General features: G+C 56.4%; 1 protein-coding gene across 1 annotated transcript in view; it reads left to right on the top strand.

Moving 5' to 3' along the window:
* DNAH10 (dynein axonemal heavy chain 10) overlaps window positions 1-23,621 on the top strand; it is a 94,411-nt gene that overhangs the window by 29,192 nt on the left and 41,598 nt on the right. The window contains exons 27-44 of the mRNA XM_053669841.1: window positions 396-629; window positions 1,533-1,655; window positions 3,482-3,715; window positions 5,344-5,567; window positions 8,058-8,327; window positions 8,464-8,647; window positions 9,939-10,073; window positions 10,565-10,717; window positions 11,366-11,554; window positions 12,727-12,873; window positions 13,347-13,538; window positions 14,992-15,110; window positions 16,444-16,602; window positions 19,271-19,406; window positions 20,512-20,634; window positions 21,552-21,686; window positions 21,978-22,194; window positions 23,022-23,141. Coding sequence (XP_053525816.1) covers window positions 396-629; window positions 1,533-1,655; window positions 3,482-3,715; window positions 5,344-5,567; window positions 8,058-8,327; window positions 8,464-8,647; window positions 9,939-10,073; window positions 10,565-10,717; window positions 11,366-11,554; window positions 12,727-12,873; window positions 13,347-13,538; window positions 14,992-15,110; window positions 16,444-16,602; window positions 19,271-19,406; window positions 20,512-20,634; window positions 21,552-21,686; window positions 21,978-22,194; window positions 23,022-23,141 — 3,094 coding nt within the window. The remainder of the gene's footprint in view (window positions 1-395; window positions 630-1,532; window positions 1,656-3,481; window positions 3,716-5,343; window positions 5,568-8,057; window positions 8,328-8,463; window positions 8,648-9,938; window positions 10,074-10,564; window positions 10,718-11,365; window positions 11,555-12,726; window positions 12,874-13,346; window positions 13,539-14,991; window positions 15,111-16,443; window positions 16,603-19,270; window positions 19,407-20,511; window positions 20,635-21,551; window positions 21,687-21,977; window positions 22,195-23,021; window positions 23,142-23,621) is intronic.

Here is a 23,621-nt window from a genome sequence, read left to right as displayed (position 1 = left end):
GTCATCATATGTAGGTGTAGTATTTTATCATTTGATTTTCTTGCTTAACAGCGCAGGCAGGGCTTGGTGAGTGCGCAGCCCGGGGCTGACTGTGGGGCTTGGACCCTGGTCCCAGAGTGCGGAGTGGAGGCTGTTTCAGCTCTGAGCCCCGGCCTCCACCTCTGTACACGGGTGGTGACCAGGGCGCCAGGAGGGTTCCCTCGGCAGGCAGCGGGCCCTGGGCGAACGATGGCCAGCACCTGCCCGCGGGGGCCTCTGCTTGTTCTGGAAGTGGACCCAGACGCTGGGCGGAGGGGCTGGCCCAGGGCAGGATCGGGAAGCTGCGGGAGGGGTGGGGCTCTGTCTGTTAAACGTACATGCCGTGCCTGAGCCATTCTCCTCACGTGCCCGAGCAGGCGGTGAAGGAAATCCTGGACACGTGGGAGAGTCTGAAGTTCTCCGTGGTCAAGTACTGCAAGGGCACCCAGGAGCGGGGTTACATCCTGGGCTCTGTGGACGAGATCGTCCAGTGCCTGGACGACAACACCTTCAACCTGCAGAGCATCTCAGGAAGCAGATTTGTGGGCCCTTTTCTGCAAACTGTTCACAAGTGGGAAAAGACGCTTTCTCTCATCGGCGAAGTCATCGAGGTGAGAGGAGAGACCGGGGGAGGCGGCCGAGAGCCGAGGCAGTATGGGTGTTTGTCATTTGGAGGTGTGCGGGTGGGTGTGAAACTCACACAACACAGAGGAGCCGTTGGACAGGGTGCAGTCGGCGTCTGCCGCACCTTCATGGCGTGTGCAGCCGCCACTCCCGTCCGGTCTGAGGGTGTCGCCAGAGTCGCACATGCAAATTCGTGCCCGTTGAGAGGGACCGCTCCCCACTCTGCCTCTCCCTAGCCCGGCGTCCTCCAGTCTGTTTTCTGTCTCTAAGTATTGACGTATTGACCTGTTCCGGAAGGTTCTAGAAATGGAACCGCGCACTATGTGGCCTTCCATGGCGTCACTCACGCAGCATCACATCCTCCCGGCTCACCCGGGTTGTAGCCGGTGTTGGAGCTCCGCCCCTTTTCATGGCCGAGCCCCAGTCCGCCGGGTGGGTGGGCCACTTCTGCTTCCCTGTCATTTGTTGATGGCCCCCGTTTGGCTGTTGTGAGTAGTGCTGCCCTGAACGTCTGTGCACAACTACTTCTGAGTCCCTGTTCCCAGTGACCTTGGGTGTGCGCCTGGGAGCGGCCCGGCAGGCCACACAGCCCTAGGCCTGTGTGCTGCTTGGGCTTCTGCACGGTCCGTCCTGTGTTCCCCCGGGTCACAGGGCCCTCCAACCCCTGCGCTCGGCTGGAAGCTCCCTCCCCGTCTGGGGCTAGTGTGGAGAGTTCTCTTGTGCTTTTGAGTGTGGCCATGTGTTCTAAAACATCTAGCTGTGCTTCCTCCGTCATCCTGTCTCTCTGGGAAGGAGCGGTCTTGCCTGATGTGAGCCTGTCCCGTGCTGGGGAGGAGTTCGGCCACATAGCCGGAGGCACCGGTGCTGACCGTAGCGTTGTGCATCCACAGATTTGGATGCTGGTGCAGAGAAAGTGGATGTACCTGGAGAGCATTTTCATTGGCGGGGACATCAGGTCGCAGCTTCCAGAGGAGGCAAAGAAGTTCGACAACATCGACCGGATTTTCAAAAGGGCAAGTGACTGGCTTCTCTTTTAGTCCTGCAAGGAGTGGAATGAGGTGCTCACCTATTTCCATGTGGTTTTCTGTCTGTTTGCAGCTTCTGTGGTTTTTCTGTCTTCATATGCGACCTGAATCTGTCCAGGGACAGTTTGTTCGATCTGTAGCTGTTGGCATGTGGCACTTTCTTGTATTTATTTATGTTCATTATAAGAGTTATGGTTGCTTTTTTCTTAATCCTCACCTGAGAATATGTTTTTATTGATTTTAGAGAGAGCGTGGGGGTCGGGGGGAGAGAGCGAGCGATACGAGAGAGAACATCAGTTGGTTGCCTCTTGCACGCACCCTAACCAGGGATCAAACCGTGACCTTGGTGTTCGGGGCGATGCTCCAAACAACTGCGCCACCAGTCAGGGCGGTAGCAGTACTTGCTTTACAAGAAAAATTCGGAAAATTTAGAAAAATAGAAAAGGTATATTTTTCATTGTTCTGTCACCTGCATGTGGCCATTTTAATCCCTTTTGTTAAAAATGTTTTCCTGTGTCTATAGGTTTAGAAAATAATAAGTGATATTCTGTATAATTTTACATCTTACGATTTTTTTTTTAGCATTAGGAGAAATGTATCTCATATTATTAAACTGTCCGAGAAAGTCTTTTAATGCCTTTATGTATATGAGTGGTTTGACATGAGTTTAGTTGATTACCATTTGGTATCTGGACATCCTGTTTGAGCCAGAATTCTTTGCTCTCATAACTGATTTACAGGTCTGTGCCTGACGCTGCCCCCACGTTCAGGATGAGCATCGGTCAGTAGATTGTCAGAGGGTAAATTGCTGCGGAAGCGTGTGCCCGCTTTGAAGTCCTCCCCAGACAGGGTGTGCCCATCTCTGCCGTTGCCGGCGGCTTGTGGGGTGAGGGGTCGAACCCAGCCCACCGGCCTCCAAAGCCTGGAGCTTTGCTGCTCAGTGACACCACCATGTCTTCTGCCACAGTGGTCAGTCCACCACAGGCTTCCTTTGTCCACGAGAGGTGGTGATTGTCCTTCTCCATTTGTGTAAGCTCTTAAAAAAAACCTTTAAAAACATTATATCATAAATATCCATTAAAGAAGGAATTAAAAGCCACCAAAAGCAAAATTGCAAGAAGGGAAAATGCCGGCAGTCCCATGCCCAAAATAACCATTTGAACCGTTCAGCATATATTGTTCCAGAATTTGCTTATTCCTGTGTAAACATACAAATAAATAGATGAATAAGTTTTCTACAAAATAGCCACTAAAACACCAGTGATTGTTATTTATAGTTCAATATCTTCAATGTGCATTCCAATAAACAAACATTTACTCATGTGTTAAAATCATTATCATAGAAAGTCACTGACTTAATCCCCTGTTGTCAAACGATTAGGCTGTCTCCTTTCCCCCACCCCCCACTTTTTGCCATTATCAAGGGCGCCGTGCTCAATATTCTGGTCCATATAGATTGCTCAAAGTGGAGTTGGTGGCTCTATTCATTCGGCAAATGGTGGCTGAGGGCCTGCTGTATGCAGGCAGGCCCTACTGTAGGTGTGAGGGGTACGTCAGGGAGTAAGAGAGAGAAATCTGTGTCCCGAGCAGCTGACACTGGAAGTAAGTGAGTTATGTAGAGGGGTCAGGAGGTGCTAAGGGTGTGCTCATTCACACACTTAACAGCTTTTGCCAAACTGGCCTTTCCAAAGACTGTTTCTGGAGGTGTGTCGGGTTTTCTCTGTCTGCCCAGCTGGCCTCAGCAAGTGCCTGTGGGGACAAGTGCAGAGCCCCTGTTGCCCTGTCCTGACCCCTGTCCTCTTGACCTTGTCCAGATCATGGGAGAAACCTTGAAAGACCCTGTGATCAAGAGATGCTGCGAGGCCCCGAACCGCCTGAACGATTTGCACCTCATCAGCGATGGCCTGGAGAAGTGCCAGAAGAGCTTAAACGACTACTTGGACTCCAAGAGGAACGCCTTCCCCAGGTTCTTCTTCATCTCCGACGACGAGCTGCTCAGCATCCTGGGGAGCAGCGACCCGCTCTGCGTCCAGGAGCACATGATCAAGGTCGGCCCGGGCCTCCCGGCAGGGCAGGGGCGTGCGCGTGGAGGGCCTGTACCTGTGGTTTGTTTTCCCTGAGTTCTCTTCCCTTTGGTTTGGCTCAGCTGTTATAGACTGAAAAGCTGCTGGAGTTTTTAAAACTAATTATTTGTTTTAGAGAGGAAGGGAGGGAGAAAGAGAGGGAGAGAAACATCACGTGTGGCTGCCTCTCCCTTGCCCCCTCCTGGGGGCCTGACCTGGCCCCACAGCCCCAGCTGTGCCCTGACTGGGAATCGAACCAGTGAGCCAACCATGCCGGCACTCAATCCACTGAGCCACACCAGTCAGGGCAGAAAAGCTGTTGGAATCGAAAGCATAAATCTGAGGAATCCCATGTTGTCTGAAATGACACTGGGACTTAGCTGCTACATGTGGCCTTTTTGCACAGTCCCAAACCACCCTGTTTGAGAAACGCGGAGAATACGAAGTGCAAAGATGAAGGAAGCGAGCGGGGCGGCAGCGCAGGGCGGTGCTGTAGCGCAGGGCCCTGCCACCCCACGGCCTGGGGCCCGCTGTGTGGCTCTGGCAAGTTACTCAGCCTCTCTGGGCGCTAGTTTTTCGTCTGTCGGCGGGGGTGACCCGGCAGTCACCCTCTGCAGTGGGGCTGTCACAGAGACTGAGGGAGTTAAGAACCCGGACCCGGGCCTGCCTTACGGTGCTGGCTGAGTGACCCCCCCCGGAATGCACACCGTTTCCATGCGGTTGTGGTCACTGCGTGTCTTCTTTTGAAACTAAGGCGGGACAGGTAGAGTCGCACGCTCTTTGTCCTCCCCCACTCACAGTGCTTCCCCCCTCCAGGCACAGCCACTCTCGTCGGCTTGCTGTGCCCCCCGGCCGCCTGTTCACGCTGTCACACACGCGTGCGTTGTGAGCAGTGCTGCGTGGCAGGAAGCACACCAGAGAAGGTGGCTCCCATGACAGGGGCCGGGGCACGGCCGGAGCGGTCTCCCGTCAGGGAGTCGAAGCTCTGTGTTCAAGGCCAGCCTAGGGCGGGGTTCCTCAGCCTTGGCCCGTCCATGCTTTGGGCCGGGTGATCCTTTGCCCTGTGTGTGCGTGTGTGTGTGTGTGTGTGTGCGTGCGCACAAGCATGGAGGATGGGGCAGGGGTCGGGGCTGGGCCGTGCACAGGAGGATGTTTTGCCGCGTCCCTGGCCTCTGCCTACCTGGCCTCTACCCAGGCTGAGCGAGAGGAAGCAACTTGCCCAAGTTACCCAGCGGACTGTGGGGAAGCTGGCATCCCACCTGGGGTCTCTGACTCTTCATCCCCAGGGCACCGAGTCGCCTCCCCTCAGAGGAGAGAGGCTGTCCCCTCTCCTGTGCCCTGCTGGTCCGTGTGTCTGGTGCCTTTCCACTCCAGCACACACTCCAGAATCTCAAGGGTGGGGAGGGCGTCTGTCTTCTTTTTCCTTCTTTCTTTGCAGTCCAGCACAGGCCTCTGTGCCGCGCAGGGCCAGTGGAAGCTCATGAAGACGCACACGGGCGAATGGGCAGCCCTTCAGGGCGCCTCCCGGCGGTTCCCACGTGTGACGAGGGCCACTTTGGGGTCCCAGGACGCCGAGGCCGTGTCACAGGGCGGCTCCTCCCGCTGTGTTGCAGATGTATGACAACATAGCATCGCTGAGGTTCAGTGATGGGGAAGGTGGAGAGAAACTGGTGTCCGCCATGGTCTCGGCTGAAGGGGAGGTCATGGAGTTCCGGAAGATCGTGCGGGCTGAGGGGCGCGTGGAGGACTGGATGACGGCGGTTCTGAGAGAGATGCGGAGGTCCAACCGGCTCATTACCAAGGAGGCTATTTTTAGATACTGTGAAGACAGAAGCAGGTGAGCTCGTCACTGTGGATGTGTTCCTTTGTCACAGCAGCAGTCACGATGGGTCACTTCCCAGGATGTGGGTGCATTGACTGGTCTTCCGAGTGGGGTTCCTTTTCTTACAGTGTCTGTCGTTAGAGGGTCACCTGGCACAGTGCTTCCCACAGTGTGGCCCCTGGACTGGCAGCCTCGGGGCGGCGGGGTGCTTGTTGGAGATGCAGATTCCACACCTGCCCCATCAGAAACTGGGCACGGTGGGGGGGGGCAGGGATGTGCAGTTTTTAAACAAGGAAGACTGAGCACAGGCAGATGTGAGAACAGCTAACTGGGTGTTTCACCAGAAACCTGGTGTTAGCATGGTTGGTTCTGTGTAAGTTAGTAAAGTCGTTTCCGAGTATTTGATGCATTTCAACCACCCCTTGATTTCTGTGCCCCGAGGAGTTTGTGGGCACTGAGTTGTGCCTGATACCAGTTGCTAAGTGGGCTGCCTTCAATGTGGATTTGAACTCCAGTACAGAAAGAACTATCGGATAACTCGATTAGACTTAGGTGGACAGATTTACAAGAAAGCTGTAGTGTATGAGGTCTGTCCAGAAGGCATCCAGCCATGTGATATGAAAAATAGAGATGTTTACTGAAGAAGACACAAGAAACATTGTACACAGGACAATGACACCTCAGTCCACTTCCAGGCAGGCACCTGGGGACCTCACACAGTTCTCCCAGTTGCCGTCAGCTGCTCTGTTGTATTTTCCTCAATCTTGTTGATGGTCTGAAATCTCTTTTCTTTCAAAGGTGGTTTTAGTTTTGGGAAAAGCCAGAAGTCGCAGGGCACCAAATCTCAGCTGTAGGAGGCTGAGTGAGTCGCCTGGATGATTTGATGTTTCCTCAAAACACTCTGCACGAGCCGTGATAACATGAGCAGGCACGTTGTCGTGACGAAGCTGCCAGTCACCGTTGCCCATGGCTGCAGCCTCTGCATCCTCTGAGTAGTTTCCCCAGAGGAGCGGTTACGTTTGATGTGAAGTTTGATGCAGACTGGTCTGATGCTCCGGTGTGTGTGTGCAGGGCTTGTAACTGAACACGCCAGTTAGGTTTTAGACGCACCATGCAATTTTAAAGCAAGACGCCGAAGCCTAATACTTTTTATTGTTTGAAATCTTTGTTTAAGTTTATTTCACTGTTAACAGTTCGGCATTGAGATAAGGACCAGTGATTCGTAGACACTCTTCCCGGATTGGAACCTAGAGCTCTGGGTCCACATTTTTTAAGTGCGGTTTAGAAAAAACATTTTTCCCAGAATGTACTTCAAGGCACTTACAGGTTGGGAGAGCAGAGTCCCTGTAGAGACATCCAGGTGGCTGGTAAGCATGCGAAGAGAGGGGAGGCTTCACTAGTCCTCAGGGGTCTGCAGGTGAGGGCGGAATGAGATACAGTTTTTTACCTTTCAGATAGGTTGAAAGAAAACCCAGCATGTACAATAAAAAATAGAAAATGAGTAGAGCATGATACTACCTGGCACTGGAGGAGGCGTGCGGAGAAGGGCGCCCCTGCGCAGCGCTAGGCAGGGGCGCGTGGGTTTCTGTGACCTTTTAAAGCCCCGTGGCTGTCGTTGCTAAAGGAAACAGGGAAAGGGTGCGCTGTGCGTGGCCCTGTTGCCCTGTCTCGGGACTCCACTCGGGAGCACTGGAGGCAGCTCTGACTCACCATCATGGGGACGGGGCAGGGCTCTCAGCTTCATCACTGTTCCGGGGGTAGGGGGGCAGATGGCTCCTCACCGTGGGAGACTGTCCTGTGTGCCTCGGGATGTTCGGCAGCACCGCTGGCCTGTAGCACCCTCCCCGGCGTGACAGCCCAGAATGACTGCAGACATTGCCAAGTGCCGTAGAGGGATGTTTCATGCAGTGTTTGTGTTGGCGAGAGGACCGGAAGCAACCTGAATAGACCCCAGTGAGGTAGCGTCCGAGGACGCTGTGGGCCTGCCATGCCCTGGAAGACCCTGCAGTGCTTTCAAAGGCAGGGCTGGACCGGCACCCACCGACCCGAGGCAGCCCACCCGAATGCCGAACAGGAGAAGTGAGGTGCTGCTGGTGGAGCGACATCCACCAGCGCCCACCCCCCATGGGCGTGTCACTCCACGCAGGCTGAATGAGAGTGGGGAAGAGTGGGAGTGGCATTCAGGAGGCTTTAACCAGGAAACCTGCGTGGTGTGGTCAGAGGTTATTGAATTTGTGGTTGTGATTTAAAACAATTAGAAACTTTGTGGGACTCAAACCGTGGGAGGCATTTCTGAGGCGCCCCGGCATCGTTCTGCACGTGCCCGGGCCCCTCGTGTGCGTGTGTGGTGGTCTGCGTCTTACGGTCCTGCCGGAGGACCTGGACTGCCGCAGGCCTCCTGGAGCTTTCACTCCGCTGCCCTCTTCTGGACCAAAGAAATGCCGTCTTCTCGGGGCTGTTTGCGGTGCCCAGCAGAAGACTCGTGAAGGTGTGCTTCTCCTTCAGAGTCGACTGGATGCTCCTGTACCAGGGCATGGTGGTGCTGGCCGCCAGCCAGGTGTGGTGGACCTGGGAGGTGGAAGATGTCTTCTGCAAAGTGCGCGAGGGGGAAAAGCAGGCCATGAAGAGCTACGGCAGGAAGATGCACCGGCAGATCGACGAGCTGGTCTCGCGGATCACCAGGCCCTTGAGCCGAAATGACCGGAAGAAGTACAACACCGTGCTCATCATCGATGTGCACGCCAGGGACATCGTGGACTCGTTCATCCGGGGCAGGTGGGGCCTTCCCGGGGCTTCCTCCATCGTCCTTGGCCTCTCTTGCCGCCTCTCCCGTTTCCTCCTCGTCTGCCTTTTCTTCCGCCACACCTGTCTCCTTCCTCACTCACCTCCGCCTCTCACGTCTCACCCCCAGCATCCTCGAGGCCCGGGAGTTCGAGTGGGAGAGCCAGCTGCGCTTTTACTGGGACCGGGAACCCGATGAACTGAACGTCCGCCAGTGCACCGGGACCTTCAGCTACGGCTACGAGTACATGGGGCTCAATGGGCGGCTGGTCATCACGCCCCTCACTGACCGGATCTACCTGACTCTGACGCAGGTGATTGGCGGTCAGGCTCCTGTGGGCATCGTCCGGCTATGGCCGTGTGCGTTTCCCAGGCGTGACTGTGAAGATAGTGACAGTGCCTGGGCTGAGCAGGGTCTTCCCCAAAACCGTGTCCTCGAGAAACCGCAGAACATGGCCTCACTGAGAAACTGGGTCTTTGCAGATTTAAGGATTAGGATGAGAACATCCTGAGTTAGGGCCCTAAAACCAGTGACTGGTGTCCTTGTAAGGAGAGGGGAGGACACAGACCTGCAGGAAGGTGGTGTGAAGGCGGGGGCAGGGATCGGAGCGGCAGAGCCACGAGAAGCAGAGAAGGACTCTCCCTGGAGTCTTTGGAAGGAGTGTGGCCCCGCCAACAGCTTGGCTTCAGACCTCTGGCCTCCACCCACCCAGTGGTGGTGGCTGGTATGGCAGCCCAGGAAACCAGTGCCAAGGGGGGGGGGGGAGGCTGTGTCACTGCTTAAAGCCTTCCCAAGGGGTTTCAGCTTGGGGCATCACCTAACTGTCACCATTTGAGACTGGGCTGCTGAAGGTGAGGCGGCCCCTGAAACCACCCACAGGGTCAGGCATTTGCTCCAAGGGCTCACAGCTCTCCACGAAGCCCCTGTGGTCAGGTCAGAGTTCATTGGAGCAAGAGAACACGGATCAAAATGTACATCAGGAGGTGCAGTGTCTGGGGCATGGGGCAGGGCCCAGAGTGGCAGTGGCGGCAGTGGCGGCTGCCACCGGGGAGGCTCACCGGAGCCTGGGGGCCAGGGCTGTAGCTGGGCCTGCTCGTGCAGACGCACTGACCGCCCGAAGGCTGACCGTAGTCTCCAGCATCCCCAGAAGTCAGGCCGATGCCATGAGACCCAGAGACCATGGTCCCCAGATAAACAAGGACATGCTTCTTGTGCAGGATGTCCCAAGGGCTTGGTGCCAGTGCTGGGGTCTGGAGAGAAAGGGTTGGACCTCTCCTTGGCAGAGACGACTGTGTCTTGCTCAGGGGTGCACGTGCCCGTGAGCCTCGGCTCCGGAGCTGCTGGGCGCTGTTCCCAGCCCAGGTGCCACCCATAGCACAGCGCCCAGCCCTGGGCAGCGTGGCCCTGTGCGATGGGCAGAGGGGTCAGTCTAGGTTCAAGGAGAGACGGGAACATTACAAGTGGTGAATGTCGGGAAGGCGAGTGACCTTGTCGGCTGTCACGCACACGTGCCTCACATCTGTTGACCCAGTGTGAGACTGGCATGTGACATCTGTGCCCTGCTGTGAATCAGACAGTCTTATTTTGCGCTTGGCTTCTGACAGGCACTGTCCATGTACCTGGGTGGGGCCCCTGCGGGCCCAGCAGGCACCGGCAAGACCGAGACCACCAAGGACCTGGCCAAAGCCTTAGGCTTGCTCTGTGTTGTAACCAACTGCGGTGAAGGCATGGATTACAAAGTAAGGCCTTGGCGTCACTCCCGGCACCGTCTCGGTGGGTGGAGAGCGAAAGTGGGGCACCGTGGGACAGCCTGCCCCTGGGCGGGACCGTGGGACAGCCGCAGGAGTGTGGAGAAACCCTCTCACCATCCCAGTCTTGGGGTTCGTGTGTGTCTGCTTTGTGGGAGCAGGTGGAGCAGGGGTCCTGAACTTAGCTGCCAGAGCCAGGCGGGTGGTGAGGGAAGCAGCTGACAGGTGACAGAGCCGTGCTCGGTCTCCAGGGAGCCCCTGTTCTGCTTCAGTTACTTGTCGCTACTTGGAAAAGTGGGCCCAGAGTTGCTAGATTTTCCTGTATTTCAAGAACTCTAGAAACGGTTCTGTGGGCGGTGGCAGGCGGGCTGACCCCCGGCAGGCTGAGGGCTGTCCGCTGTCACTGAGGAAGCATCTCGGTTGGGTGCCTTGTGTAGCATCATGGTGACGCTGGCCCTCGACCGGACGCCCCTTCCTTCTAGGCCGTCGGGAAGATTTTCTCTGGCCTCTCGCAGTGCGGGGCCTGGGGCTGCTTCGACGAGTTCAACAGGATCGACGCCTCCGTGCTCTCGGTCATCTCGTCCCAGATCCAGACCATCCGCAGCGCCCTGATCCATCAGCTGGCCACCTTCCAGGTGGGGCTCTTGCGACGTCCTGCCCGGTCATCCTCCCAGCAGGGACACTCGCCAGACTGCCTCTGAAGCCTCTGAGGGGGCTCTGTCCAGGCTGCGTTTCCCGTCGATGGAGGTTTGACGGATTTTGTTTTCAAGTTGAAGTGGCTGGGTTTCCCCAAGTTGTCAGCAGCCTCGATGACTGCGGGTTTTAGTGTTCCAAGAACTTCAGACTAACTCCAGACGTGTAACTGGTAGTTACAGACGAGAGCAGTGTCTCCACAGAAGTGATGCTCTTTAAGGAAAAAATGTTCTCAGTGACTTCCCACGTTTGAGAAAAATGACACGGAAGATTAACGTTCCAGTCAATCAAAATGTCTTCAACAGTAAATGTGTAACAGTGAATGAGAGATTTTGCTTTCATACCTGGTACACTTAGGGCCTGACAAGGAGCCCAGTGTTTAAGGTTATCAAGGTGAAGAGGCCCTCAGGGAGGTTCAGTGACCTGCCAGGTGTCACACGGCTCCCCGAATCTGCCCCACTGTCAGCAGTTTTTCCAGCGGCGTGACCCGTGAGGGCAGGTCAGGTTGGGGTCGGCGAGGCTTGTTCCCCGGACACCCAGGCCGTCAGCACCAGGGCTGGTGGCCTGACCCCCTTCCTGTCGCCCTCCAGTTTGAAGGGCAGGAGATCTCGCTGGACTCACGCATGGGCATCTTCATCACCATGAACCCCGGCTATGCGGGCCGCACGGAGCTGCCCGAGTCGGTGAAGGCGCTCTTCCGGCCGGTGGTGGTGATCGTGCCGGACCTGGGGCAGATCTGCGAGATCATGCTCTTCTCCGAGGGCTTCCTCCAGGCCAAGGTCAGCGCGCCCCGCCCCCTCCCCCTCCCCCCTGCCCTCACACTGGGCTCCGGGCATCTCACTCTGGGGGGCTCTCCTCCCTTTCTCCCTCTCTAAAATTATAACTTTTATTCTGTGGTAATCTGACTCATAAGAAGTGGCGACAACTGAACAGAGTCCCCCGCACCCCTCCCCCAGCCTTCCCCAGAGACGATGCCTCACGTCTCACATGCTGAACACGCCATCAAAATCGGGGGCTGCAGTGGGCACACGCTTTCCCCTCGGCACGGACTTGGCTGGGACACCCCCAGGGCTTACCTTGTCTTGGGGGGCTTGTAGTTCGTGCCATTTTATCACATGTGGAGTGACCAGAGTCACAGTCAGGCTGTGGGACTGTCCCCGTGTTACTCTCCATATTAGCAGTCACACCTGCCCCAGCCCTAACTCCTGGCAGTGACTGTCATTCTGTGTCACTGTGGTTGTCACTTGAAGGTCGTCTGTGCACAAATATCATTGTGTGTAACTCGGAGGTGGGCTTCTTTCCCTCAGCCTCATGCCCTGGAGGATATGTGGCTTTAAGCGTGTGTGTGTCGTCATCATTTAAAATATGCATAAAATATGCGCAGACTTTTTTCGCAGGAGGTTCTGGTCAAGGCACAAAATAGCAGGTACCTTTAACACAAAGGGTTGCTAGGCTGCTTTCCCGCATTCTTTGAAGGCTCCCTCCGCCTGTTACACTGCGCAGGTTCTGAGCACAGTGGTGACATCTGTGGGTCTTGTTTCCCGTGAGCCAGGTCCCCGTGCACCCTGCGGGACCGGCAGCTTCTTGTCCTTGGTGAGACGAGTTGGCTGAGCTGTCCTCAGAAGTGGGTGCAGGAGGAGCTTTGTAACACGTTCGGGTGGAAATAAACAGCACACATGTTTTTGGAGTGTGACGGCCCTTGTTGAAAACTCCAGCTGGGTCCAGCCGTGAAAGTAAGGCAGCAAAGGCCGTCCTGTACTCGCAGGGACGGCCGTCAGACTCTGGCGGGGCTGTGCTCTTTCAAACTCACTCCCCACTTGTCACAGGCAGAAAAGCCAAGGGCCCGTCCTAGAGTTGCCGTTAGGGCAGCATCTGCGTGTTTGTGGAGCGGCTTCCTCTGAGCACCTCTGGTCATGTTCTTTCTTTGTTTTTCACTACCTGGTACCTGAAGACGCTGGCCAAAAAGATGACCGTCCTGTACAAGCTGGCGCGGGAGCAGCTCTCCAAGCAGTACCACTACGACTTCGGGCTCCGAGCCCTGAAGTCGGTGCTGGTCATGGCCGGGGAGCTGAAGAGGGGCTCTTCGGAACTGAAAGAGGTGGGGGCCACACACGTGTCCTCGGTACTGCACGGAGGTGACGGGGCGCGGCACTTGGTGGAGCGTTTTGGTCTCAGCTGCCATTTCATTCACTTCTGTGGCCTTAATTTGATTTGTGTCCTTCTGATTTGACTTTCTGCTGCAAGTCAAGTTCAGGGTCCTTGTGGAACCGGCTGGCGATGCTTCAGGGGTAGCAGTCAGTCCATCGTTGCAGGGTGGGGGTGCAGGGCTGCGCTAACCACGGTCTGGCAGACGCATGAACTTGACTCTTCTCCCCTCTGTGAGAAAGCGACAGGCGCGATCGTGCCGCTTCCGCACTCGAGTGACATGGAAGCACAGGCGGTCGGGCTGCGCCTGCGTTTCTCTAGAGGCTGGACATGGGTGTTTCACGTTCTGTGTCTTATTTAACGTTCCGCTCTGTTTTGCGAGAGGATTTCTGGGCCGGCCCCCAGCCTGTGTTTCGTTCCGCCCAGGATGTGGTGCTGATGAGGGCACTTCGAGACATGAACCTGCCCAAGTTCGTCTTCGAAGACGTGCCTCTTTTCCTGGGTTTGATCTCCGATCTGTTTCCCGGGCTAGACTGCCCTCGCGTCCGCTACCCCAATTTCAACGACGCCGTCGAGCAAGTGCTCGAGGAGAACGGCTTCATCATCCTACCTGTCCAGGTAAAAGTGCCGAGACCGAGGGCTCACTGACTTCTGTGTCCTTCCCGTCTTTGCCACTTACTTGTAGAAACATTGTGACAGAGTACAGGTGACATCAAATTTACCCTCTCAGCCATTTTCCGGTGTGCAGTTCGGTAGCATTAAGCACACTCACACTGCCGTGCGACTCCCACCACCACCCCGTCCCCAGACCTGTTTCACCTTCCCGAACCGAGGCTCCGTCCCATTAAACACTGGCTCCCCACGCGTCCTTCACCAGCTCAGGGGACCCCCGTCTGCTTTCTCTCTCTGTGTCTGACTCCTCGCAGTGCATCCCTCTGCGTCTGGCAGGTCTCGCTCAGCGTGTCTGCAAGGCAGCACCTGTGCCACCGCAGGGTGCGCGTTCCCTCCCCTCCCGCGGCCCCGCAGCCCTCCAGGGAGCGGTGGGCCCGCCTTCCAGCTTCGGTTTCCTGGGTCTGCATAACGTGGTCAGATAACACAAGCATTGTGTTTTGGGGCCCGGCCATCTAATGTTCTCGCCCCAGCCCACTGTTTCCCCTCCCCCAGAGTCACACTTACTGGAAAACTAACTTACACATGGCTGGTAGGGTTCTGATCACCTGAAGCCTGGAAAGTTGTCTGTGTTGTCATGAAGCCAAGCGTGATAGCCAGAGGGTTCCGCCGAGAGCACAGATGCCCCGAGCGGCAGGCCCAGGGCGGCTGCCTCTGGTCGGGTGCCTCGGGGCACCGGGCTGCTCGGAGGCCTCAGGCCTGGGCAGTGAGTGGCCCTGGACGCGGGTGGGGGAGCTCTCTGCACTGCTCCTGCCTTGACGTTTTCCTCTGGAGGCGGTTGCTTAAAAAGACACGTTTTCTGATGAGAATGTACAGTGGTGCGGCCCGTGTGGGAAATAGTGGCTTCTCACAAAGTTCACCCTGGGGCTACCATGTGCCCCAGCGGTCCCACTCGCGGGGATCTCCCCAAGGGAAATGAGAAGTTATGTCCACACAAGAGCGTGTGCGTGGGCGTGGACGGCAGCATCGGTTACGAGAGTCAGAAAGTGGAAACAGTGCAGACGTCCACGGAGGGTGAGCAGGGCGGACAAAACTCGGCTGTCGCCCGGTGGACTCTGACCCGGCCCTGAAAAGGCGCAGAGCACCGACACCTTCTGCAGCGCGGAGGAAGGGCCACGGGTCTCTCGTAGGAGTCCAGCAGTGTCGTTCCGTGCAGGGTAGAAGTGGGTGAGCCGGTGCCCGGGCCAGAGGAGGTGGGCTGGGGAGAGAGGAGGAATGAGTTCAGGGCTGTTTGTGCGGAGAGGGGTGATGAGCATGCAGCAAAATTGAGCACAGCCTTCGGCACACGAAAAACCACCGATCTGTCCACTTTTAAAGGATGGATCGTATAGGAGGTGAATTACAGCTCAGTGGAGCTGTTTAAAGAAAGCATTTTGAACGCAGCTGTGTGTCCGCCCCACAGGTGGATAAAGTTGTTCAGATGTACGAGACCATGCTGACCCGCCACACGACCATGGTGGTGGGGCCCACGGGCGGGGGCAAGTCCGTGGTCATCAACACTCTGTGCCAGGCCCAGACCAAGTGAGTGTGAGCCCCGGGGGTGGTTGCTGGGTGGCCTGCGGTGTGGTTGGTGGCAGCATCCCCTGTCCCTCGTTGCTCTCTGCCTGCCTGGGAGGCCCTTTGTCCCGAACACCCCTTCACACTCGTCGCATCGTCACTTATTTCACGGCTGGTGTGGTGCCCACGTTTTAAAGCCGCACGGTGACTTGTGTATCGGCCTGAACGGAGTGAGGACCTCCCAGACTGTCTCGTGAGGGTGTTTGAAGTTAACCTCAGCCCTGCTTTCTCGGTGTTCAGATTGCTCTCTTAGAGAAAGTCAGACTTCCATCCTCACGCTGCACTGCCCACAGCAGCGTGACCAGAGGCAGGGTCCCCTCCCCCGATGCCTCGCCCCTGCCAGCCCTGCCGGAGCCGCGCTGCTCCACGTGGGGGACCTGGCGCGCTGAGTCACAGAGACCCAGAGTGACCATGCCCTTCTGGGGAACACGGGCTTTCTGGCCCCTCGCGGTTCTCCTGAGCGATAACAAGATTCTAGAAAGTCTGCACTGCATGCTGACGTCTCAGCAAGACTCAGGTCCAGCCTTGTGAGCGTTGGGACTTGACCATTTCCAGGTTGTCTGTGAGACCTGGTGAGCGACGGTCACTTGTTACTGCTTGTGTTTCTCGTGAGAGAGCCAGTGGGCGGCTGCCTCCGGATTTAAAGCAGGTTATGCTGTAGCTGTCATGTGCTCTGTTCTTTAGTTTCTTGTTAGTTGATTTACAGGGCTATCACGGGTTTGTGTGTGTGTGTGTGTGTGTGTGTGTGTGTGTGCCAGTCTTATTTTTATTGTGTTTCAGTAGTTGCAGACTGTGGTTGTCAGGAACTTCCGTTTTCTGCAGATGGGCTCATCCCGGAGCATTGTGGGAATTCACAGGTGTTTTTGTGGGGAGCACCCTGACCCCGTGATTTATGAAGTCGGTGTGGAGCAGCTGCCATCCCCTAAACACGCAGGACTAAATGTTAGGATGCTGTCCTGATGGCCGACTTCTCTCCCGTCCCCCAGTTACGAGACATTTATACAGCTGGTCGTGTGTGTGAATGTGGAGTGGATGTGAATTGAAACAAGCAGGAAAGCCATAGCTTCTCCTTGTCCTCCAGAGGCAAAGCTGAGCTCCTGTTCAGACCTCACGTGTGCAGGGCCATGGTTTCGGGGGAGGGTGGTCCCCTGCAGCGAGTGGGAGGCCCAGGGGACAGTCTGTGTGGAAGGCGCGCCCTGAATGTCGCATTAGATCCAGAACATCTGATCCCTCGCATGGTGGCCTGGGTAGTTCTCCTGGCACATTTGGCCCCCCTGAAGCCTCTCCTTTGACTTAGGCTCGGGCTGACGACAAAGCTGTACGTCCTGAACCCCAAAGCGGTGAGCGTCATCGAGCTGTATGGCATCCTGGACCCCACCACGCGAGACTGGACGGATGGGGTGCTGTCCAACATCTTCAGGGAGATCAACAAGCCCACGGATAAGAAGGAGCGGAAGTGAGTGTCCGCGTGACTGGGAGGAGGGCCTGCGTTGTGGCGGGTCAGCCAGCTCAGCACTCTGGGTGAGCAGGCGGTGGGACCTGGCGCTCTGCTCGAGACGCACCCGGTGCCGTCTCCGGCCTTCACGTGGTGACGCAGTCAGTCTCCTCAACTGCAAGTGTGCCCAGCGCACCACAGGGGGCACCGAGACCTCGGGGAGGAGAGGGACCTGCCCCAAGGGCAGGGGTCAGAACTTGGGCTGTCTGAGCCTCGGCCCTTAAACACAGTCCCCAGGCCGGGCTGCCTGGGTGGCACGGAGTCAAGGGAAGGCGGTTGAGTGTCATGGAAAGAGCTGGATCGCCCCTCCCGCTGCACTTTCTCACCAGTAGAGGCGGTTGGTGACGACCGCCCTGCTCACGTCACTGCACGCTGTGCCAGAGTGACCCGAGGCCGAGAGCAGGAATGCTTTGTCGGGACGGCAGGTGAGACCTTTCCCGGGTGTTAGTTGTTCCTGTGACACGTCTCAGGTCAGCTCAGGGACAACCCTGATTTTATGTCCAATCCCGTTAATGAGAACAACCTGGAATAAAAGCCTAACTCTCGGCTCAAGCCTCTTTTTGTACAACCTCTTTTTAGTGATTCTCCCCCAGTTCTGGATCAGCCCAGGATCTGACAGTGGACTCGGCGTCCTATCTCTTTGGTGTCCTCTAATTTCCAGAAGTTCTTCAGGTTGCCTTTGACTTCTTTCATGGCCTTGATGTTCTGGAAGATTCTGTGCCAGCTGCTGTACAGAAAGCTCTGGGTTGGGGCTTGTGGGGTGCACCCTCATTGTCGGATCAGACCACGCATCTGTGCGGGACTTGTCACGGCACTGGCGTGCTGTTCTCGTGTCTCATCAGAACCACCGTTACTGGTGGTTTTCATTTGGACGTAGGTCAAGGTGCTGTCAGTTTCTTCCTGCGGTGGATAAGCAGCCTGGGAGGAGGTCACCTAAGGCTGTGGAAGGAGCTCCTTCCTGCTCACACTGTCCCTTGGTGGCTTTGACCTTTGTCAGTGGTAGCCTGGGTCTGGCCTCCCCACGAGGACGGTAAAACGGAGGCTTTCTGTTGGGACAGTTGGTGAAATTCAGACATGGCCTGGGCGTTAGATGATAGTGTAATAGTGTGCTACTGTTGCTGAGTTTCCTGGTTTGATCATTGCACCGTGGTTGTGTGAGAGAAGGTGCCTGTCCTTAGTAAATGCTCTCAGGTGATTCATGGAGACACAGAGAGAGAGAACCATTCTATTCTCGTAACTCGAAGTTTGAAATTGTTTGAAATAAAAAAGCTTAAAGAGTACTGGAAGAAAATGAACCAAAAGATTAATGCTGCAAAAAAATGATCCAGCAAGTCATCCATTGAATGAAATGGAAGCAGGATCCGATCACTGTTCCACACAACAGAAGGACAGAGCCTGTCCTTTGGGGGTGGGCTTTGCTGCGGTGACCCTGCCCATCATGGCCCGGGAATGGAGGTGTCCTGTAGCTCAGACAGCTGAGGAGCCAGAGCAGACCTGCTGCGGGGACAGGCGCCGTGCACAGTGGTGCGTGTAGACACTGGGGCCCCTGGGTGCATGGCCGGTGGCTCCAGTGAGGCAAACGGCTGAGGTGCAGGGTGTGGTAGCTTCCTCGAGACTGTGGTTGAGTGACGACAGACCGGCAGGGCTCCCACCACGGAAGGGGGCTCTTCCCGGTTGGAGAGACCAGGGTCTGAAGATGGGGCTGAACTCTCTCTGAAGGTTTTAGGGGAAGCCCGGCCTGCCTTGTCCGGCAGCCTGTGGCTGCCGGCACTCCTGGGCTTGTGGCCACATCACTCCAGTCTCCGCCTTTATCTTCACACAGTCGTCCCCTTTGTAAGGACACTCGTCCCCGGATTAGGCACCCTCTAGACAGTCTCATCTTAAGATCCTCTATTTAGTTACGCCTGCGAAGACCTTTTTCCAACAAGGTCACATTCACAGGTTCTGGATGGATATACCTTTTGAGGTATATCCACTGTTGAACCCGGTACATGTGGGTATATTAAATACTTCCCTTTTTTCTTCATTTTACCATAAGAAAACTAGGTATCAGAGTCAGTGACAGAACAATTGAACAGTGTCGGACTTAAAAGAATGAGGGGTTACAGAATAGTCATGGGGATTAAAACACAGCCCAGGGAACATAGTCCATAATGTGTGATAACTGTGTCTGGCGAGGTGGGTGCTGGACTTACCATGGGGGCCACTCTGTGAGTTACATAAATGTGTGACTGCTGTGCTGTCACTGGAAACTAACACGAGTAATGATCAACTTCAACTGTAATGGAAAGAGAGGAAAGAATGAGGTTGACTGTGACACTTTCTGTCCCCAAGGGGCGCCGGCATATTGTCCCCCGGCAGGAATGCAGGTCCGAGTTGTCAGACCTTCCAGTTGGCTGATTCTGAAAAGTTGGTGATGAACGCAAACGTTTTTATGTATTTTTTCCCTTTTTGTCTTCTGGGTCAAGCCTTGGGACCGAGTAGAGTGCTGAGTCTCGGGGCCTGGCTGGGCAGCCCCGGGGACGCCGTGTGACAGGGACTGGCGTCCCGTAACAGGGACGGGGCGCCACTCCGACTCCCCAGCTGGAAGCTGGGCCTGCAGCCGTGGCTCTTTCCCCGGTCGCTGCAGGTACATTTTGTTCGACGGTGACGTGGACGCTCTGTGGGTGGAGAACATGAACTCCGTGATGGACGACAACAAGCTGTTGACCCTGGCCAATGGCGAGCGCATTCGGCTGCAAGCGCACTGTGCTCTGCTCTTTGAGGCAAGTCATAGAAAAGGAGTTCTGGACACACGTCTTTCTTTCAGTGAAAACTTTAAATGTACATTAAAGTAGGAGTGAGTATAGGTGATCACGGAAAACCCGAACGGTGGAGGAAAGTTCACGTGAGTCCGACCCTCCACTCCCGCTTCCCCTCACCCCTCCTTGCTGGGCCCCAGAGCTCGCTGCCCTTCACTCTGCCGCCCCGGCCTCTGTGCGTGACACACTCAGCGAGCGCCCCTTCCTTCGTCCCGTCTGGGTGCCATCTGTCAACCGATGCCATGGGCCTGCCTCGCCTCCTCAAGGTACGATGTGGCCACATCTGGTAAACCTGGGCCCGGTGCTCACCCTGTCACGAACGCGGGCATCTGGGCCGTGGAGCCGGCTGGTGCACCGGGATTCCGTTTGCCTCCTTCCAGAGCCTTTCACTTCGGCTTTGTAATCGCCTTGCTTTTTCTCTCACGCCACTTGCTTCCATCTTCTCTTCGCTTCTTCGAACTTTCTGCCGTACCCTCTGCACCTGCCCTAGAGCTGTGGGCCTGAGACTCACTGTCACGCCAGCTCGGCGTGGGCGCTGTTCTCACCGGTCACAAGGCGTGTCTGTGCAGGTGCAGCCGTGCCTGTGGCCGTCCCGTTAGCTGACGGACAGCGTCTTTTCCTCAGGGAAAGGGAGGGGTGTGTGTTCGTGTCGCTGCTTCGGGCGCACACCTACTGAGTTTTACACGACTCACTCCCGGCTGTGTCACAAAACCTCGATAGGAAGGAGATTAAAAGATAAACACTCCGTGACAGTGTTTGTTTCTTGGTGGTGGGGTTGGGACAGCTTATTTTCCTCTTTGTACTTTTCAGTTTCTGTCAGATACTCTACAGCCTATTAATTTTCACATGAGTTTTATAGTAATAGAGAACTTCACAAGGTGCTACATCCGAGATGCATAGCCTCCCCTGATAAGCCCAAGCCTTCAGTTGGAAGCCTCACGAGAGCTGTGCTAATCTGAGTGTGACTTGGGTTCTGTGCAATTGTGAAAACTCACACAAGGGAAGACTTTTGCATATGTAGTCTGGTTGTTTACAGCTGCAGACAGGAATGGTTTTCTTTTTTCTCTAGGTTGGAGATTTACAGTATGCCTCCCCCGCAACTGTGTCTCGATGCGGGATGGTTTACGTGGATCCTAAAAACTTGAGATATCAGCCATACTGGAAAAAGTGGGTGAATCAAATACAAAACAAGGTGAACTTATTTCTAAAATGAATTTACAGTTAGTAGCATTCGTGGGCAGTTGGGTAAACATAACCCAGATGGAAGTTTATAGTTGAAGGCCATGACCTTGACCTTGACCAGTCATAATCTTGAGCACCTAATGTCATTAGTCAACTGGACAGAAACTTGGAAGACAGGTTTACTGGGTTTCTAGATGACCTGCAGCCACTGAGAGAGCTACGGATTTTGGTGGTCTAGACCAGGGACTGACAACGTCTTCTCTGTACGGGGTGCAGAGAAAAGATTCTAGACTCGGTGGGTCCTGTGGTTTCTTTTGTAACTGCTCAGCTCTGCCACTAGGGTGCGAACGCAGCCAGGCACGTGATGGGCGCAGCCGCGCACCAGTGAAACTTCATGCGCAAAAACCGGTGGTGGGCCCGACTTGCCTCATTGTCTCTGGGGGTGGCCCCGGTCCAGCCAGCCAGGCTGTGCAGAGACTTGTCTCTAGGGGACGCCTGGCCCCTCCTCTTTTGCTCACTTGGGTGACATCAGCGTGTGAAGGACCTAGCTTATTAAGCATGGAAGTCCGATGATTTCATTCACTTCAAACCATGTGACGTGTCACGTGGCTGCTCCGAAATGTGCCTTGTCTCAGCCGTAGGCTTCACTGAAAGGGACAGAGGTAGATGGGACAGTTATGGGAAGGTTGTGTCTTGACCATGCCCAGGACACCATGACTACATGTCAGAGGGACACAGGTGTGTCTGTAGAAGGACCACAAGGCCGGGAAACCTGATGGGACCACTGGAAGCAGTCACATGGGAAAGAGCCGTGAGGGGACCCCGCTGCCCCGTGGCCATCAGTGCCTCGGCTGGGAGAGGGACCCCACACTGGCTTCAGCTCAGATAAAGGGCCCTGAAAACACCTTGGAATTTGGCCTTCTGTAGGCGGACCAGAGTGACTTGCAGAATCTCTTTGAGAAGTATGTGCCCATTCTCATTGACATGATCGTGGAGGGCCTGGTGGACGGAAGGCAGGGAGAGAAGCTGAAGACGATAGTTCCTCAGACAGACCTGAATATGGTAAGAAACAGGCCCTGTTAGCCAAGAGAATTTCCTCCCTCGGTGGGGGCGGGGGGAACAAAGATGCCTGGTGGGTGAGCGTAGCGTCTCAGGCTGTGATGGGGAAGACACTGCTTCCTTGCGTGACCCTGTGCCAGACACGCTCTGTCTGTGTGAACCAGTAGGGTGGGCCGTGGGTGCCCATCACTCTGGGATCGGGATCCCAGGACTTCGAACCAGAGCTGACCCTGGGTGTGTGCGGGGAGTGTGGGGGACTACAGGGGCTGACCCGGGCGTTTCCCTGTGAACCAGGTAACCCAGCTAACCAGGGTGCTGGACTCCCTCCTGGAAGGAGAGATAGAGGACCCGGACCTCCTCGAGTGCTACTTCCTGGAGGCCCTGTGCTGCTCTCTGGGCGCCTCCCTGCTGGACGACGGCAGGGCCAAATTTGACGAGTGTGTCAAACGCCTCGCCTCTCTGCCGTCTGCTGAGGCGGATGGGGTTTGGGCCAAACCCGGGGAACTGCCAGGTGGGAACCAAGTGTTACCTGTTCTCCTGCTCAGAATACTTCAGGTTTGGTTTTTAGAGGAAGCGACCTTGACCTTGCTTTTCCATGTGTGAGTGTGTGGGCTTTCCGGCGTGTTTGCTCCTGTGGTCAGAGCACCTGGCGGTACCCTCGGGAGAAGTTCCTATCGTGACCTGCTACAGCAGAAGCCCAGCCCCTCTGGGTGGCCTCTCCCGAGGAGCCTGACGTCCCCCACCAGCTTCGGCACGTGTGGTGCGGCAGCCCACGTGGGGGAGAGGTGCATGAGGAACTTCTCTTAAAGCTGCGTTTGCATGGCACCCCGTCGTCCATCAGCAGGATGGTGCAGAGCCCGTGGGTGCGGGGGTGGGCTGAGGCTGCCCACGCTCCCTGTCGCACCTGGTGCTTCCCAGTCCCTTCCCTGGCCCACCTGGTGAGACGCCTTTGCAGGGCGTCTGCTGCCTGTCTCAGAGCTCGGCACTTGGTGTCGAAACTGACTGTCTGCTTGTCTCCGTCTCCCACCGCCCAGCACAGCAGCTGCTGAGAGTAGGGCCAGAGCTGCCTGCCCGCTGCCCTGTGCCCAGGAGGGGCTCGCCCAGCCTTTCTCCAGAGGGCGGGCGGCGGCAGTTCACACTGATCAGTGTGGCTCTGCCAGGGAGGGGGTGGTGTCGGAGCGCACAGGGCACCTCTGTCTGGGGAGGGAGGGAGTTTGAGGCCCCCGGCGCGGCTGCCATCCTGGGCACGAGGAGCGTGGGGTCGCTTCAGACGTGGACGGGGCTGGCGGTGTGTTTCCACCTGCGATCCAGGGGGGGTGGACCGTTGTTTTCCTGCAGGTCAGCTCCCGACCTTGTACGACTTCCATTTTGATCCCGGCCAGAAGAAGTGGGTCCCGTGGAACGCTTTGGTGCCCCAGTATGTTCACTCCCGAGAGAAGAAGTTTGTGGACATCCTGGGTGAGTGGGGGCCGAGCCCCTGCCCCTTGGTTTGAGAGCGTGCGGCTCTCATTCTGTGGGGAGGAGACGGAGACCGGTGGTCCCACCCCAACGGCGGTTGGGAGAAGCAGGAGAGGGGGACATGGGCCTTGCCAAGAGGGTGGCGCTTTGGACTGTTTTTAGGGCCGCTGGCTCCGAGCTTCTTCACGAGCCTGTGACTCTCACTCTTCCCCAGGGCCTGACAGGTGGGTGGGGTGGGAGGGCGGGCTGGGTGCTGCTCTATTCCGTTCCCGCTCCCCGTTGCTGTCTGGGCGTGGGAGGGAGGAACACGGAGAGGATGAGGCAGGCGCGGCGGTGCTCTGACGGCCGCTGCCCCACAGCGGTGCCCCGCAGCCGTGTGCTTCCCTGGGAGCTGCGGCCAGGTGCACTCCCCTGCTGCTCAGGTCAGAGGGGCCGACGGTTTCCCACAGCCGGGGTCCAGCGCTGGCCCACGGAGAGTGA

The sequence above is a fragment of the Artibeus jamaicensis genome, unplaced genomic scaffold (assembly GCF_021234435.1).
Source record: "Artibeus jamaicensis isolate MK-2021 breed Jamaican fruit bat unplaced genomic scaffold, CSHL_Jam_final contig_525, whole genome shotgun sequence".
Lineage (NCBI taxonomy): Eukaryota > Metazoa > Chordata > Mammalia > Chiroptera > Phyllostomidae > Artibeus > Artibeus jamaicensis.
Note: the sequence above shows the minus strand (reverse complement) of the source record. Positions and strands in the feature narration are given on the sequence as shown.